The sequence below is a fragment of the Plasmodium malariae genome (assembly GCF_900090045.1).
Source record: "Plasmodium malariae genome assembly, chromosome: 13".
NCBI classification, from domain to species: domain Eukaryota; phylum Apicomplexa; class Aconoidasida; order Haemosporida; family Plasmodiidae; genus Plasmodium; species Plasmodium malariae.
Genome location: NC_041787.1, coordinates 1,508,801 through 1,522,493, shown reverse-complemented (window position 1 = coordinate 1,522,493; position 13,693 = coordinate 1,508,801). Strand labels below are relative to the sequence as shown.

General features: G+C 25.5%; 4 protein-coding genes across 4 annotated transcripts; 1 reads left to right on the top strand and 3 right to left on the bottom strand.

Moving 5' to 3' along the window:
* Window positions 1-206: 206 nt before the first annotated feature.
* PmUG01_13039400 (conserved Plasmodium protein, unknown function) lies at window positions 207-842 on the bottom strand (the record flags this gene model as incomplete). The annotated part of the gene is made up of 1 exon (XM_029007384.1): window positions 207-842. The coding sequence occupies one exon, from the start codon at window positions 840-842 to the stop codon at window positions 207-209; it is 636 nt and encodes a 211-aa protein (XP_028863779.1).
* A 1,310-nt stretch (window positions 843-2,152) lies between these two features.
* Window positions 2,153-6,372, bottom strand: PmUG01_13039300 (conserved Plasmodium protein, unknown function; the record flags this gene model as incomplete). The annotated part of the gene is made up of 12 exons (XM_029007383.1): window positions 2,153-2,357; window positions 2,475-2,549; window positions 2,764-2,819; window positions 3,097-3,168; window positions 3,399-3,461; window positions 3,818-4,102; window positions 4,461-4,505; window positions 4,706-5,102; window positions 5,398-5,499; window positions 5,663-5,723; window positions 5,954-6,031; window positions 6,363-6,372. 12 exons carry the CDS (start codon window positions 6,370-6,372, stop codon window positions 2,153-2,155), a joined length of 1,449 nt encoding a protein of 482 aa, XP_028863778.1.
* Window positions 6,373-8,122: 1,750 nt separating this feature from the next.
* On the top strand, window positions 8,123-9,619 carry PmUG01_13039200 (conserved Plasmodium protein, unknown function; the record flags this gene model as incomplete). The annotated part of the gene is made up of 1 exon (XM_029007382.1): window positions 8,123-9,619. One exon carries the CDS (start codon window positions 8,123-8,125, stop codon window positions 9,617-9,619), a length of 1,497 nt encoding a protein of 498 aa, XP_028863777.1.
* A 973-nt stretch (window positions 9,620-10,592) lies between these two features.
* On the bottom strand, window positions 10,593-12,872 carry GR (glutathione reductase, putative; the record flags this gene model as incomplete). The annotated part of the gene is made up of 3 exons (XM_029007381.1): window positions 10,593-11,945; window positions 12,377-12,455; window positions 12,667-12,872. The coding sequence occupies 3 exons, from the start codon at window positions 12,870-12,872 to the stop codon at window positions 10,593-10,595; spliced, it is 1,638 nt and encodes a 545-aa protein (XP_028863776.1).
* Window positions 12,873-13,693: the final 821 nt, after the last annotated feature.

Sequence of the window (13,693 nt, the reverse complement as noted above, 5' to 3'; positions counted from 1 at the left end):
TGTAATAGCCAACAAAAAGGATTACACATAAAAAAAAAAAGAAAAAAAAAATTAAATCATACTACACATTATACTATACTAAATTAACGGCAAATTAAAGTTAATTTAAAGAGAAATAAAGTCTAGCTGAGGCACAAGTTAACAGTAGGTTTATACACAAACCCCAAGGTTTTCTTCGACATTCAGTTATTCGAGCATATACAAATTCACGTGTGTGTTAACGAGTTTTCTATTTGATAATGAAATTGTTGAAACATAGTTGCTAGTTCCTTCTGAAAAAATAAAGAATTTTTAGTTAACACAAAAATATCAGTTAATGCACTTTTATTTATTGAGTGGAATAATGTATCTATTTCTTTTTGTATATTTAAATATTTATCATAATAAGCTAAAGATTTATTTTTAAATTTGTTCAATTTTTCAAATATAAATTTCAGTATATATTGTCTTTGTATATTTAAAACAAGAAAGGTTTTATTTATTTCATTTTCAATGGCATGTATATATTGGAAATTAAATTTCGTGTTTAGAAAATTATTATTATTATTTTTTTTCTTTTCCTTTAATAACATTAATTCGTGTACTATATCCTTTTTTATATCCTTTATATATTTTTTTTTTTTACTACATTTCCTTGTTTTTTCTATAATTTTTTTTTCAAATGATTTATTAGCATTTACTAAGCATTTCGTAATCTTCCTTTTATTTAATTCTTTTATATTTGTTTCTAATAATTTTACTTCATTTATTATTTTTTCCACTTTGTGAAATTGATTCTTTCGGTACTCTTCCAATTCTTCTTCCAGTTTTTTCAATTTGTCCTCAACAATTTCAAGGTCCATATTTACCAACACACACACACGGCGTGTACATATATACGCGTGCACGTAAGAATATATATATGTATATACTATGTATATATACTTATATGTGTGTGTATGCAGATTATACATGTATAGGAATGCGCGCAATAAACACAGAGTTTCTGCTTAAATGTTAATAGTTAAACGTTAATGATTGATTTTTTTTGTGAAATTACATAAAAATTTAGTTTTAAAAATAAAATTATTCCTGCTGGGGGTTAGAATGAAACAAGGGCTTCATACACAAGTTTATTATTATCTGATATGTGCGCGTTTTCTCTTGAGTATTAACGTGGAAAGAAGGGCGTATATTCACCATACATACGTACGTACATACTTATTTATACATATACCCATACATACAAAGTTTTTCTTTAAAAAATGGAAAAAACTCTAACATTAACTTTGACAAATGTATTTACCCATTCATATGAATAACACATTTTTGCTTTTTTAATAGGTATGTGCTTAATAGTATGCTCATTTAGGAAATGCTTAGTAGACGTAAAAAAAAAAAAATTAAATTAAAATTATAATTATAATTAAAATCACAATAAAAATGAAGGTAAAAATAAAAATATATATGCATATACATTACATATACATTTATATAATTCATATAAACACACACAAACGTCCATGCATGAGACATATTCACATAAATATTAAAAAAATAAAAAAATTAGAGAACAAATATCACATAAAAACACAAAAAAAATTTATTGACAAGTAAAAATGAAGGAAATCATCTTTCTTTCTTTCTTTCTTTCTTATTTTTTTTTTTTTTTTTTTTTTTGTTTAACTTAAATTGATAATTACAGTTGTACTTCACTAGAAAAGAGGAAATGCCTTCGGTCAATTTTTTTTTACATTTTATTTTTTTATTATTATTTTGAATATACATTTCTCTAGCATTATTCATAGTAATAGTAAACATAGTAATGAAAGAGTAGCTCCAAAAAAAAAAAAAAAATCAAAAAAACAATTGATCAATTGTATTATATCATTTAAAACATACGTAAAAACATATGTAAAACCATATGTTAAAAGACGAATATAAATAAATTAATATGTCTAAGTTTCCATAAAAGGTAAACGATAAAGGTGGGGGAAGAGGTATAAGTTTTTATTTTTATTTTTTTTTTTTTCTTCTTTATTTTTATTTTGAATGTTGTTAATATAAATGCTGCACATAAACATAAGCCAAAATTGTCAATATTTACTCGTTTGTTTGACTAAATGATATATGTGCATATGTAAGATTTCTCCTTATATATGTTCAAAATTTATTAAGAGTTACTATTATAACCACCATCAAACAGAGCATGTTCCATATCCCTATTATTACTTTCCTCGTTGAGGGTTACATTGAGTGGTTTATATAAATGAGGGATTTTATTAATATTTGTGTTATCAAATTTTTCAATAATTTTTAATTTGTCATTTTGCATAAATTGTAATTCTTTGTTAAAGTAATACGTGTCCACCATATTCCTACAAAGGAAAATATATCACATGAGACCATAAAAAAAAAGAAAAAAAAGGATGTATAATGTTGTATCCCCCACTTTTGAGCCTTTATAATTTTTTTCTACTTTTTTTAATCCTTACTTTCTTTTTTGCTTCGTCAACTCTTCATTTAAGGTCGAATTCTCCTTCAAAAGATTATTTATCAAATCATCAAATCTGTAAGGGATAGTACGGAAAATACAGTGCATATGTAGGTTTGTTTGTAGGTTTATGTGCAATTATACAAATCGTGTAAAATAAAATTCATTCTTTTAAATACATTATTAATATCAAATGGCGCAGTAACAATTATACAAAAATATGCGCTATACTCCCTAGTATATGTGTACATATTTTTTTTTTTTCCAAATATTATATTATTATAAATTACTGATGAATATTCACATCCTCCTTATACACCTTGTTTATGTATTCTCTTAATGTGTCCTTAATAAAAGGGGGGGGAGAAAAAAAAAAAAAAAAAAATTTTCGTCCAATCAGAAAAAAATAAAACAAAAAGATGGGTAACTCATAGTAAAATATTATACAAAGCAATAGAGCACTAATGGTGAGAAAAAATATAAAAAAAAAAAAAAAAAAAATTTTCGTCCAATCAGAAAAAAATAAAACAAAAAGATGGGTAACTCATAGTAAAATATTATACAAAGCAATAGAGCACTAATGGTGAGAAAAAATATAAAAAAAAAAAAAAAAAAAAATTTACTATAATGCTCAACAGGTCAACGTTTTCTTTTTTCAGGTCATTTATATTGTCGTTTAATTTGCTAATTTTATTCTGAAAAGATGGTAACAAAAAATATTTTTTCACATAAATTGCACTTCCTTAATGTAAACATACGCGCTTCATTCTACAAGGTCTCTGTCGTTTTATTTTATTTTATTTTATTTTATTTTTTATTTTTTTCTTTTAACTTTATTTAACTTTATTATTTTTTATCATATAACATTATATTAGATTATATTATACTTTATTATATTTCATTGTTTTTTCTCTTCTTTTCGTACGTTCAATTTATCGTTATCACTTTGGGAATTGAGGTATTTCTGATATAGTTCGTCCACTTTTTGCTAAAAAGAAAATATAAAAATATAGAATTAAAAATTGAAAATAAAAAGTAAAAATAAAAAGTAGAAATAAAAAGTAGAAATAAAAAGTAAAAATAAAAAGTAAAAATAAAAAGTAAAAATAAAAAGTAAAAATAAAAAGTAAAAAGTAAAAATAAAAAGTAAAAATAAAAAGTAAAATAAAAAGTAAAAATAAAAAGTAAAAATAAAAAGTAAAAATAAAAAGTAAAAATAAAAAGTAAAATATAAAAAGTAAAAATAAAAAGTAAAATATAAAAATAAAATAATAAAGCAAAAATGGAGAACAAAAATGTGGTTGCTGAGTACAAAAAGGAGGCACTATTCTGAGTCTGTATTACTTTATAGTTAACTAGCTGGTCATTGCTATTGCTTCTTCCGTTATTACTGTTATTATTATTATCATTATTGTCAATGTTGTTTCCACTGCTGTTTCCATTGCTGTTGTCACTGCCATTGTTTTTGCTGTTCGACTCAAGTTTCATCACTTCCTCATCGATAACCCTTTTTCTTAGTAGCCTTTTTATTATCATATCTTTATATTCTAATTCTAATTTAAGGGAATTCGAGTTATCTGTATATAATAGGATGAACAGTACGAAAGAAAAAACAAATGCTATACCTAACTAAATTTTATGAGAAAAAAAAAAAAAAAGGGGTTACAAATTACCTGTATTCTCATTCCTTTTGTATATCAGTTCCTGTATTGAGGAAAGAAAAAAAAAGATATATGGAAAAATGAGGCATAATACGGCAAAGTATGGGATAATACGGAAACATATGGAATAATATGGGATAATATGGCAAAAGTTAGAAACGAAATTCAAAGGCAGCGACGCAGGAATAAAGCAAAATATATATTTGCAATTCCACAAATAGAGGGAATATTTTCAAAGAAGAGGCAGATTCCCAGTTGCCAGTTTAAGCAAAAATGAAACCACAGTTTTGCTAATAATCTATGTAATGAATTAGAGAAATACTAACGGTTCCTATATTTAGTATCTTCAGTGCATTCTTCTGATCGAAATCCTGTCATGTAGATAAGCATATATACATACATAGTTTTACGTGTAAATGTAGTTATACATGCATATATTTATATAAAAAAAAAAATTTTTTAAAAGTGGACGTATAAAACGAATATAGGGCAATTAAAGGTGCACTATATTATGCATTTATTTTTCCAAATATGCGAGAGAGGCATATCAAGCACTTCCTATATGCCCTACTTTTGTTATTTGCTTCTTAACAAGTTCCAAGTTTTTCCTATTTTCGTCCAACTGTTCTTGTAATATTTTACAAGAATTTTTTAATGTACTGTTTTCTTTTAATAATTGAGCATTCTTATCATTTATTAATTCGTTATCTTTTTTAAAATCATTATTCTGTTTTTTCAAAGTTCCTATATATTCATTTGTTTCATCATTTCTATACCTTTTTTTATTCTTAAGATGTTTTAATTCTTCTTCTTGTAATTTAGTTTCTTTTACTAAAATATCATATTTATTAGATAATATTAAAAGTTGTTCACTCATATTTAAAATAGCATCATCCTTTTCTTCTGTTTCTCTTTTGCAGTTTTCCAGTTCGTTTATTTTTTCCTCAAGCATTTTTATCGTTTCATCCCTGCGTTTGTTTAAAAAAAAATGCGGCAGTGTTCACGGGCGACCCGTACGTTCTTGCATTTGTGAAGTCCTACATCCATACATTCATACACTCACACATTCGTGCAGTTGTGCATTAATATATTTACATATAATACGTGGGCATTATAAGCAAATGTAGTATACACATAAACACATATATACCACATGTACGTGTGCATAAATAATACATTACAAAAAATGAATTTTTTTTTTCTATCGTCTTCTTTATTTTTTCCACATATTTTTTCTTTAAGAACTTTCTTTTTTCCTTTTACCTTTCCTTAATCTCAGCATCGTGTCTATTTATTTCATATTCGAGCTGCAGTTCTAAATCATTCACTTTTTTTTTTAGTTCATCAATATTTGTTTCATCATATCTGATTATTTAAAACATATTTTTGTAAAAAGGTAAATCACAACACATACTTCAAAATGGATAGACAGGGGGAGGGAAGCTATTATTAAATAGCTATTTCTTTTTTTTTTTTTTTTTTCATATTATTTTAGTACATTTTACTATATTTTTTATTTTATTTGTACATTTCTTGTGATAGGTTAACACCATTTTGGCTGTTTTTCTTGGGTAGATCTTGGTTTAGCTCTACTAAGGGGGTGATAATATTGTACTATTTTCAGTAACACGCTTAAATATGTATATTTTCAACACATTTTAAAGTACACCTACACATATATATATTATATATATATATATGTATATATATGTATATGTGTATGTATATATATATATATATACATATTTGCACACGTAAACATTTGTCTATATGTATGTACATATTCATCCATATATATATATGTAAATGTTTATATTACCATCTGACTGTGCCATAATTAGCATTATCAAAAAAATTGCGCGTTCATCAAAATTCAGAGAAATAGTGCTTTCTGTAACTATTCGGAAGAACGAAGAAGGGGAAGCAAAATCAAATAACACATGTAGAAAAAAGGGAAAAACGGAAAAAATGGAAAAAAAAAATAGAAAAATATGACAAAATGGGAGAAAAAGGAGTACTAAAAATTGTTATTTTGCAAACTAACAGTCCTGTAGAGAATTAAATCATTTCATCTATTATTAAATTTTTTAATTTCTTACAACGTAAAAAATATATTTTTTTAATTACCATGCACACCATTACAAATTAATATATGAATAGATTTATAAGTATAGATTTATAAATGTATAAAAGTATATATATATATATATATATATATACAAAGTTACGACAATCCATGTTTTGAAAAAAATGTAGAATTCTTAATTTGCCAGTGAAAAAGTGAAATTTATTTTAAAAAAAAAAAAATTGTAATTTGAAATGAAAGGTATTATTTGTTGGAAAAAAAAAAAAAAAAAAAAAAGGGTATGGGGATTTATACGCATAAAGAACATTACTACATAATTGAATATACGCAAAACGTTGCGCGTACAGACGTGTAAATGTATATATATATTTACATGTATAATATTTATATATATACATATTTATATGTATGCAATAGGCAATATGTTCGGGGAACGAAAAATTATAATATTATACATTAACTACTGCTAAAACTTTACTGCAATATTTTTATTTTTATTTTTTTAATTTCACCTCGAATTTTGGTATAAATATAATTACATTTTTACTTTTTGTTAATTACTTGATTTTCATTATTTTTAATTACTTTTTTTTTTCTTCTTTTCTTTTATTTTCTTTTATTTTCTTTATTTTCTTTTATTTTCTTTTATTTTCTTTTATTTTCTTTTATTTTATTTTCTTTTATTTTAATTTTTTTTAATTTCGTTCATGCTCTCTACTCCTTTTAGTGAAACATAAACCTGAACATAAACATTTTGATATGTATATATTTACCTTTTACATTGTGAAGGAACATTTTTTGGGCTGAAGATAGAGGACTGACGGCTCATTGTTTATAAGTGATATACGTAGTACTCACATATAAATATATAAATATATATATATATAAAACAATTTTAACGTTCCCTTTTACGAATTACCCATTTTAGCAGTATATTTTTAATATTTTCTTGGAAAAAACAAAGAAAAAAAAAGAATAGCATAGCATAGTACAATACAGTTATAGCCTCGTCAAAGGAACACGTAACTGCAAATGTATGAACATTGCTGAACCGTTCTATGTGCTACGTTCATATGTGCTTATACGGAAGTACGTATGTATAAATATATGTAGTTTTGTATGTATATATATATGTATGTTTGTATGTATATACATATGTATGTTTGTATGTATATATATATGTATGTTTGTATGTATATACATATGTATGTTTGTATGTATATATATATATGTATGTATATATATATATGTATGTTTGTATGTATATACATATGTAGTTTTGTATGTATATATATATGTATGTTTGTATGTATATACATATGTATGTTTGTATGTATATATATATGTATGTTTGTATGTATATATATATGTATGTTTGTATGTATATATATATGTAGTTTTGTATGTATATATATATGTAGTTTTGTATGTATATATATATGTAGTTTTGTATGTATATATATATGTAGTTTTGTATGTACGTATATGTGCTTCTCTGCAAGTTTGTTTACACTTTGACGTGTTTGACAACTCTGCCATGCGCACAAAAGTACATACAAAAAGATGATATATATTTTTTCCTTCTTTTTAGAGAATTGAATGAACTGAAAATTTTTCTCTTCCTTTTATTTTTTTGGTATTATCGAAAATATAGAGGTACTCCAAATATTTAACTTGTGATATGCTATGTTGTGAAAGGGGAAAGACAATTCTTCTTTTCGCAATCATTAGTATATAATTATACACGTACAACATAAACATGAACACATAAGTGCCATCCGTAGCAGTACACACATATAATTGCGTATATATATAAGTATACTTTAGTACACATGCATACATACGTATGCCTTCTTGCACATGTATTACTAGCGCAGGGTACTCCCATAAAGGCCTGGAAAAATGAAATACGTTCCACCACACTCACGGGTTCACACAGAAACCAAAGAAAAACAAGAAGCGACACAAGAAAAAGCGGAACAAGAGAAAGAGAATGCTGAAACGATAAATGAAGAAAAGGGAAATGAAAGTGATACATCTGTAGCAGGAGATGATTTTGAAATAGTTCTAAATAGCGTTGTTATTAGTAATATATCCAAAAATAAGGACTTACGTGGAGAATTATTAGGTTATTATATTAAAAATAATGAAGATAACAAAAAAAAATCGAAAAAAAAAAAAAAAAAGGGAAAGGGTAATAATGCGGATGGATATAATGATGATCACGATGGAGGAGATGAAGATGCAGAGGACGAAGAGGATGAAGATGATGATGACGATGATGCGAATCAACAAGATGAAGAAGACGATATGGAAGAATATGATAATGAAAATGATGATAAAAAAAGAAAAAAGAAAAGAGATGGTACCTCTAATAAAGATCAAAAAAAAAATAAAAGGAATGATTTGAAAAAATTAAATACAGTAGAAATTAATCAATCGTTTTGTGTTTGTAATATTGAAGATATATGTATTGACAAAATTTCAAAATTAACAAATAGGTATCAAATATCTAAGCAAAGATATAATGAGTTATTAAATAATTTAGTTTTATATTTTAATAAAAATAAATATGAAGAAGATGGAGAAAAATACATAAGTGAAGTTAATAACTATTATGACGATTATGTAAATATTATGGCAGAGCTAAATTTCGAAACAACATCTTTTGGTTTTTATATCAATGTTTGTGATATTAAAAAAAAAGAAGTGTTAGCAACGTTATTATTATGTTCTCTAATTAATAAGAATTCATTTGTTTTATGTTTTGGGGAAAAATATGGAAAATTAATTTTCTCAGCTTACAAAATAGATGTAGATGTTGTATTTGAAATTAAGAATCAAATAAAGAATTCTACCTTCACGCAGTTTAGTGATATATTAAATGTTGAGTTAAATAAAAGGGGACTAAATAGTAAAAATATATTACAAAGGATACCTATACGTATTAAGAATTCAATTATAAATTCGTTATTTTTAAAGGTTCTGAAAAATAAAAATAAAAATTTCGTTTCAACAATGGATTATCTAAACACGTTAGAGGTAGATTCTTTAGAAAGTCATATTCAGGATACGTGCAAATCTTTAGAAATGTTAAAAACAGAACAAGAAAAAATTATTAAATATAAAAAAGACGTATTCAAACAATTGCAAACACAAAAAATTTATCAAGAAAAGAAAAAATTAGAAAAAGAGAAAAATAAAATTGAACATGATAATTTAGATGCAAACGAAGAAGATATAAATCTACAAAACATATTCAAAAGTATTCCTCAACCATCTTTATTATTTCCGTATGTCTTAACTATGAGTAACAATTTACTGAATGATAATATTAATAACTTATGTAGTCATGCTATTGCCAAGTCTTATCTATACTACAGAAATGCGAAACCGTGAGTGGGTATATGTATATGCATGTATATATATATATATATATATATATATATATATATATATATATATATATATATATATATGTATCTATGTGTGTGTGTCAATGAGGGGGGAGAGAGGTACCGACAGTTAATGTACCCTGTGCATAATACTGTTTTATCTGAATAAATTTGGAAAAATACGATATGGAAAACATAAAAGTAGAGGAAGTTTTGTAGGCGTATGTAAGAACTACCATTGCGCGAGTATATTACCCACCATTGTCGTAGTCATGCGTACGCACACGCACATATTTATATATATAATACATACGTGCGCACATATGCATTTTGACTCCCCCCCACCACTTATGCATTTATATACGAACATTTATGTTTTACGTTAATATGCATGAGCATTCTTTTTAATTTTTAACTTGAAAAAAAAAAAAAAAAAAAAAAAAAAAGCACAGCAAAAAAATAATAGCTTTTCTCCTTCCATAAATGAAAATTTCCAATTGAAACATATGTAGCATAATTACAAGGATAACGGAATGCATTTTGGCAATTCTCGCATGTTCACCATCTAATGGCTTAATTATAGCTTATACAAATGATGTTATGTTTAATGAAAATTTATGCAGGTGGTTATTATATTGTAATATTAAAGTACAAAGTGATATGGATATATATATATATATATATATAAATTCAAAAATAATACAAATTTCACCAAAATTTTATGATGACCATTAAGTCGATAAAGAACATTACGATTTTTCTTTAATATAAATATGTAATTTCCGCTTTTTAAAAAAAAAAAAAAAAAAAAAAATGAAGCTATGATGGGAACTACTTTTATGCAAAGTTGCATTTTAAAATGGTAGAAAGCTAATCATTTTTTATATAAAAGAAATATAGCAGCACAACTTTTTATACACAGCAAATTTAGCATATATAATAGTAAGATGTATATTAATTTAAAAATTGTAACCCTTTCATTTCATCCATGGTTGTAAGGTCAAGAATTCCTCTGCTGCAGTAGGATGTATTGGAATAGTTTCATCAAAATCTTTTTTTGTAGCATTCATTTTTAAGGCAACTGCAAATCCTTGAACAATTTCGTCAGCATGTAAACCAATGATGTGTAAACCTTTAATTAATTCTTCTTTACCAACACAAACTAATTTTAGATATGTTTTTTCTTTTTGAGATGGTTCCATATCATATACTGAAAAAAATAAATTAGTAAATTTTGATTCATATATTTTAATATTTTCCTTTCCATATGTTTGTATTGCTTCTTCTTCTGAAAGACCAATAGTTCCAATAGGTGGGTGAGAAAATATTACTGTTGGTATGAGTTTGTAACTTGTTTTTCTTGATTTGTTTAAAAATAATCTATCTGCAAGTAGTCTACCTGCATTAATAGCTACAGGAGTTAACTGAACATTATAATATAAATTTGCTTCCTTACTCTCTTTACTATTTAATAAATATGGCTCTTCATTATATAATTTTAATAAATTTAAATCTTCTACTTCTTTATTTCTTTTAACCATACAACAATCACCTACAGCATATATGTTTTTTAAGTTCGTTCTTTGATTATCATCAACAATTATATAATCATTATTTGTTTTAATATTTAATTTGTCTAAATTTAAATTTTTAGTATCTGGTGATCTACCAATGCAATATATTACATAATCAAAATGTTCAAACTTTCTTCCATCGGATAAATAAATTGTTAAGTTCTTATCCTTTACCTTTTCTATTTCCTCTACATTAGCATGGGTAACAATATTGATATTATTTTTTTTCATATCATTCTCTAATTCGTTAATAACAGTCTCATCAAATTTTCTTAATAATCTATTTCCTCTTGCAAATATATAAGATTCGATTCCTAATCTTTTTGTAACATTAATTAACTCTACTGCTATATATCCACTTCCTACAATACCTATTCTTTTTGCTTCTTTTATTTTGAAAAAATCATCACTTGAAATTGTGTGTTCTATCCCTTTCACTGGTGGAAAAATTGGCCTATTACCAACTGCTATAAGTATGTTCTTACCTTCAATCATTTGTTCATCCGTATTCTCTTCATCATTTACATTTTTTGCTTTTTTTATTAACACTTTATTTTCACTCATTAAGCTAGCTGTGCCTTCAAAAAGCTCAACATTATCATTCTTTAAATTCTGCCTATATATATCATTCAGTCTTCGAATGTATTTGTCTCTCCTCTCTACTAGAAGTGGTAAATTGAAAGAAAACTGCGTGTCAAATCCATAATGCCTCGAGTTTTCCAAAATATCGTGGATAGACGCTGCGTTGAACATGATCTAAGTGAGAAGTACCAAAAAAAAAAAAAATAAAAAATAAAATATATATAAAATAAATAAAATAAAATAATAAAATAAAATAAAAAAATAAAATAAAAAAATAAAATAAAAAAATAAAATAAAAAAATAAACAAAAAAATAGCTAGATAGATAATCAATGCAATGTACACATTACTTTTGCACAAAAAAATGACATATGCATTGTTTTTACGGAGTTATCTCTTCACTCAAATATATATATACATATATATATATATATATATATATATATATATATATATATATATATATATGTACATATGTACATATGAACATATGTATGCATGTATGTTCGCACGTAGGTGTAACACATGTGGATACAAATGATCCTCATATACACTGTGAGTAGGTGAGGCATTTCCCCATTAAATTCCTTCACTTTTATTTGGTACCTTTTTTGGAACACAGCCAACATTTACACATGTCCCACCTAAGTGCGCCTTTTCCACAAGAGCAACTTTCGCTTTATGCCTGTGGTTATGGAAAGTATGAATGTATATTTCATATATGCATTATACACATGTACTAGCAGGCGCAATATTGGGCATAAGAATACACATATACATATGTACACCTGTACGTATATATGCATGAATATACTGGTATGTGCACATGCATGTATATATGCAAGTATATACGTGAGTACACATTTTTGCATATACTTAAGATCCTCCTAAATTACCTGGCTGCTCTCCTAGCGGCTGCCATTCCCCCGCTTCCCCCACCAATAACGATTAAGTCATAAACCATACTCGGCTTTTTTTTAAAATATGCTGGGTTGCTTATATTTTCGATATGTTGGAATAAGCTAAAACTTCTTATTATTTTTATTGATAAATTAAACAAAACAAAAATTAAAAAAAAATTTAAATATCTGAGTTTGTACATTTTTAACAATTTGGGTTTTTAATTATTAAGGACAAATTTTGGATGCAGTAATATATGCACGTGGGTATGTGGGTATGTGGGTATGAGTGTATGTACATATACAAGGATATACGTATGTATGTATGTATGTATGTACGTACGTATGAATGTATGTATGTATGCAGTATGTATGCAGTATGTATATAAATATATATATGTATAAACCTTTGCATGTACGTACTTCAGTATATAAATTATTCAAAAATACGTTAACGCGAAAAAAAAGAAAAAAAAAAAAAAAAAAGATGCAAATAAAAAGAGCAAAGCAGTAATACCTATTTAAAATAAATAATAACCTAAATGTTATTGTTCTCATAAGTATTTTAGCTAGCTTCAAATATGCTTGTAAATTATTTCATTTAAAAATACAAATTGTTTTTTTCCCTTAATAAGAAAGGACAAAATATTTGTATAATCAATGTAATTTCCTACTCCTTAGTTTTCTGTATTTTTTTTTTTTTTTTTTTCTATTTTGGTTATATTTCCTTGTTACTATTTTATTATACCTTTACTCAAACGCTAATTATAGTTGTGTTTTAGTACAGCATTCATGTAATTCAAAAATTATTAAAAAAAGGGGACAAAAAATGTTTTCGTAAAAGTATATATAAAAAAAGATATAAATGAGTTTTCCTTTTTAAACTTGTTACACTTAGTACAAAATGACATGTCGTCCTTTTGTTCATCACTTGATTGTTTACTAGCGCATTGTTCATTGTTCATTGTTCATTGCGCATTGTTCATTGTTCATTGCTCATTGCTATATTTTTATAGCTTACTGC